The sequence below is a fragment of the Triticum aestivum genome, chromosome 5D (assembly GCF_018294505.1).
Source record: "Triticum aestivum cultivar Chinese Spring chromosome 5D, IWGSC CS RefSeq v2.1, whole genome shotgun sequence".
Classification (NCBI taxonomy): Eukaryota; Viridiplantae; Streptophyta; class Magnoliopsida; order Poales; family Poaceae; genus Triticum; species Triticum aestivum.
In genome coordinates this window covers 553,172,534-553,176,398 of record NC_057808.1, presented here as the reverse complement: position 1 = coordinate 553,176,398, position 3,865 = coordinate 553,172,534, and the positions used below count along the sequence as shown (strand labels likewise).

General features: G+C 53.9%; 1 protein-coding gene across 1 annotated transcript; it reads left to right on the top strand.

Moving 5' to 3' along the window:
• The first annotated feature begins 1,816 nt into the window (after positions 1–1,816).
• Positions 1,817–3,520, top strand: LOC123126171 (tyrosine N-monooxygenase-like). Its single transcript, XM_044546552.1, has 2 exons — positions 1,817–2,743; positions 2,882–3,520. The coding sequence occupies exons 1-2, from the start codon at positions 1,817–1,819 to the stop codon at positions 3,518–3,520; spliced, it is 1,566 nt and encodes a 521-aa protein (XP_044402487.1).
• The last annotated feature ends 345 nt before the right edge of the window (positions 3,521–3,865 follow it).

The following is a 3,865-nucleotide window of genomic DNA, read 5'->3' as shown; positions in this document are numbered from 1 at the left end:
CGACATATTCAACGACCCTAGGGTTTGACTTGCCACATGAGCGAATACCAACTAAACGCTCTCAAGGTTCAAAATAAACTGGGATCAGAAAGTTCGGTGTGCTGATTTTAGGAATTGGAGTTCAGGGTGCGATTTAACTTTCGTCTACAACTTCAAGGTTTATTTTGGACTTTTTTCCTTTTCGGTAAGTACGTACGTACTTTACGTCTATCCTGCTGGCTGCTGTCCACGATCATCGATCTTGCGGATTTTAATTTAGTTGTCGTCCGTCCATCCCGCCACGGTAGCGGCCTGTAACCAATCCATGTGTGTATCGCTTCGTACGTACTGTGGACAGTGCTACGCCCGTACCGGACGCACGGAAGATGACAAAGGCTTAGCGCACGCCATACGTCCATATGGACAAATTGAGGAGAAACTCCCATATCAATTTAATTAACTGTTCTCATAACCAATGGTGCAGCATAAGAATGTCCACTTTGAAAAAAAAAACTCGCATACAAAATACATTGCTCCCGGCCGGCCATGTCGTCTGAGTGGGTCCGTGGATGCACGCGTCCGCATGAGTAGACTAATAAGAACGTCTCCAATAAATGATATAGATGTAAAAATAACCGAATTTTACATTATAAAGACCAAAAACAGTGCTTCAACACATAATGTAGATGTAAAAAAAATTACTCAGCTTTTGCTCTAGATGTAAAATGCATCACTTGATGATGCAAATTTGCCTCACTTGGGCCTCTGGTGTAAAACTCGAGCAAAACACACGCAGCCCCAACTCCCACGCGGAACATTCTCGCGCCACGCCTGACTTCCCATCTGCCGCCGCCGGATCCCCATCGACGCCTCCCCTGATTCCGCGGCCGTTAACACCGCTCCGACGCTCCTCACCATGGCCGCTTCCGCGTCTGCGGCCGGTCCTGCCGCCGCCGCCACAACCACACTTGCCCAAATTTGCGCAACAGATTTGCTGCCCCACGTCCCGCGGCCGCCGCTAGAATGGTACCACCAGCGAGGAAGAAGGCTGCCCACCTGCTGCCACCGGGTTCCCATGGACGCCTCCTCCGCCCCCGTCGTGGCTTCGTCCCGGGCGAAGAAGATGAAGGCGGCCATGGCTGCTGCTGCTGCTTCAACGTCATCGCCCTCCCATGCTGCTCCTGTCGCACCTCCTCCCCCACCACCGTACCTCCCGTCCCGTCGTCAACCATGGAGGAGGAACCGTCGACGCCCGTCGTCACCATCTTCAATTTTGCATCACCCATTGGAGCACTAGCTATTTTTACATCATCAGTTGGAGTTGGAGGTTTTTGATTGTGTAAAAACCAATTTTTGATGATATATTTTAATCATCTATTGGAGATGCTCTATAAGTACGTTCGGAGCAAGCTAAGCTTGTCGGAGCAGTACACATCTTGTGACGTTTGAGCGTACGGTGTCACTTTTGAGCGTCTTCGATCCTAGCCACCCTACACGCCTGTTCCCCTTGTATGCTTAGCTGTCCCTTCTCTTGTAGCGACACTGCACTTAATGTATTCCCTAATGTCTCATGGGGTACGGTGTAAACTTTCAATCATAGTGAGAAACCTAGCTAGCATATATTGCTGTCTCTCTTTGAGAACCTTCTTCTACAGCTCTCCCATCCCTCCTTGGATAGCGCGTTTACGATGTGCATGCGCGTCGTAGCTGTGTCTGATCTTGTGGCCACCACTGGTCTGATCTCTGCGTCCAATAAATCCCTGCGTGCATGCTAGTTGCTTTGCTCCAACTTACAAAGCTAGCTAGCCTGGCAATGGAGCAGCTGGGAGCCTTCACAATGCTGGTGCTGTTACTCACCTTCATCTACCTCGTCCTCCGGCTCAGGCGCAAGGACAGCAAGCCGCACACGCTCCCGCTCCCGCCAGGCCCAGCGCCGTGGCCGGTGGTGGGCAGCCTCCCGGAGATGATGCTCAACAAGCCCGCGTTCCGGTGGATCCACCGCACGATGGAGGAGATGGGCACCGACATCGTCTGCGTCCGCCTTGGCGGCGTCCACGTCGTCGCCGTCACCTGCCCAACCATCGCCCGCGAGGTGCTCAGGAAGCAGGACGCCACCTTCGCCTCCCGCCCGCTCACCTTCGCCTCCGCCGCCTTCAGCCGCGGGTACAAGAACGCCGTGCTGTCGCCGTTTGGGGACCAGTGGAGGAAGATGCGCCGGGTGCTCACCTCCGAGATCGTCTGCCCGTCCCGCCACCGGTGGCTCCACGACCGCCGCGCCGACGAGGCTGACAACCTCACCCACTACGTCTACAGCCTCGCCACCACCACGAAGGGGTCATCGTTGGGCAGTGGCGCCGTGGACGTGAGGCACGTCGCGAGGCACTATTGCGGCAACGTCATCCGCCGGCTCCTATTCGGCAGGCGATACTTCAGTGAGCCCGGACGCCGCGATGGCGGGCCGGGACCCATGGAGGTGGAGCACATGGACGCCTTGTTCACATCTCTCGGGCTGCTCTACGCGTTCTGCGTCTCCGACTACCTTCCCTGGCTGCGGGGCTTCGACCTCGACGGCCATGAGAAGATGGTCAAGGAGGCCAACGCAACCATGAACCGGCTGCACGACGCCGTCATCGACGAGCGGTGGGGGCAGTGGAAGTCCGGCGAGAGGAAGGAGCTTGATGACTTCCTCGACGTGCTCATCACGCTCAAAGACGCCGAGGGGAAGCCGCTGCTCACCATCGAGGAGATCAAAGCACAGTCTCAGGTTGGTAACCACTTCACAATATTATGAAGTCACATATGCATGCATGGTCAACGCATGTCAAACATTTACAAGGTGCAAAGAAAGTGGACTAGCCAACTAATGTGTTGCATACGTGGCATGACATGGTGGTGCATGCAGGACATAACCTTTGCAGCCGTTGACAACCCATCGAACGCGGTGGAGTGGGCCCTGGCAGAGATGGTGAACGCGCCGGAGGTGATGGCGAAGGCGATGGAAGAGATGGACCGCGTGGTGGGCCGGGAGCGGCTGATGCAGGAGTCAGATATCCCCCAGCTCAGCTACGCCAAGGCGTGCATCCGAGAAGCATTTCGGTTGCACCCTGTTGCACCTTTCAACGTGCCGCATGTTGCACTCGCCGACACCAACGTCGCCGGTTATCACATACCCAAGGGAAGCCATGTCATCCTCAGCCGCACTGGACTCGGCAGGAACCCGATCATCTGGGATGAGCCGCTCCGCTTCATGCCAGAGCGCCACATTAATACGACCACGCATGATGTGGCACTCACAGAGAACGAGTTGAGGTTCATCTCCTTCAGCACCGGCCGTCGTGGGTGCGTGGCGACATCGCTTGGGACGGCAATGTGCATGATGCTCTTCGGCAGGCTTCTGCAAGGGTTCACTTGGAGCAAGCCAGTAGGATTGGCGGCTATAGATCTCAGCGAGTCAGAACATGACGTGTTCCTGGCCAAGCCATTGGTGATGTATGCTAAGCCACGTCTGCCAGTGCACCTCTACCATGCCACAGCCATCTAAATATGTTCAGAAAAATATTGTTCGAAATAATATAGCTCGGTCGATTGTCACCATGATGTGAGCCAAGATCACCTCGGTCTCCACCTGAAGTAGGTTTGTGTGCACACATGTTGGCAGTGACTACAACCCAGTTGGCTTGAAAATAATCATTTTCATCGATACCATCCAATCGAGAACCTCTTGTTTAGATCAAATGGTTCTTAGTGATCATTGCAAAATAGTTATAGGTCGAGAAATTGTCTATCTACTGTAAGCATACGTTTATACATTAGCATGATAACCGCATCATTCTAACAAGTCCACCATACAAAACCATTACATACTTTATACTACCATTCTGACGCC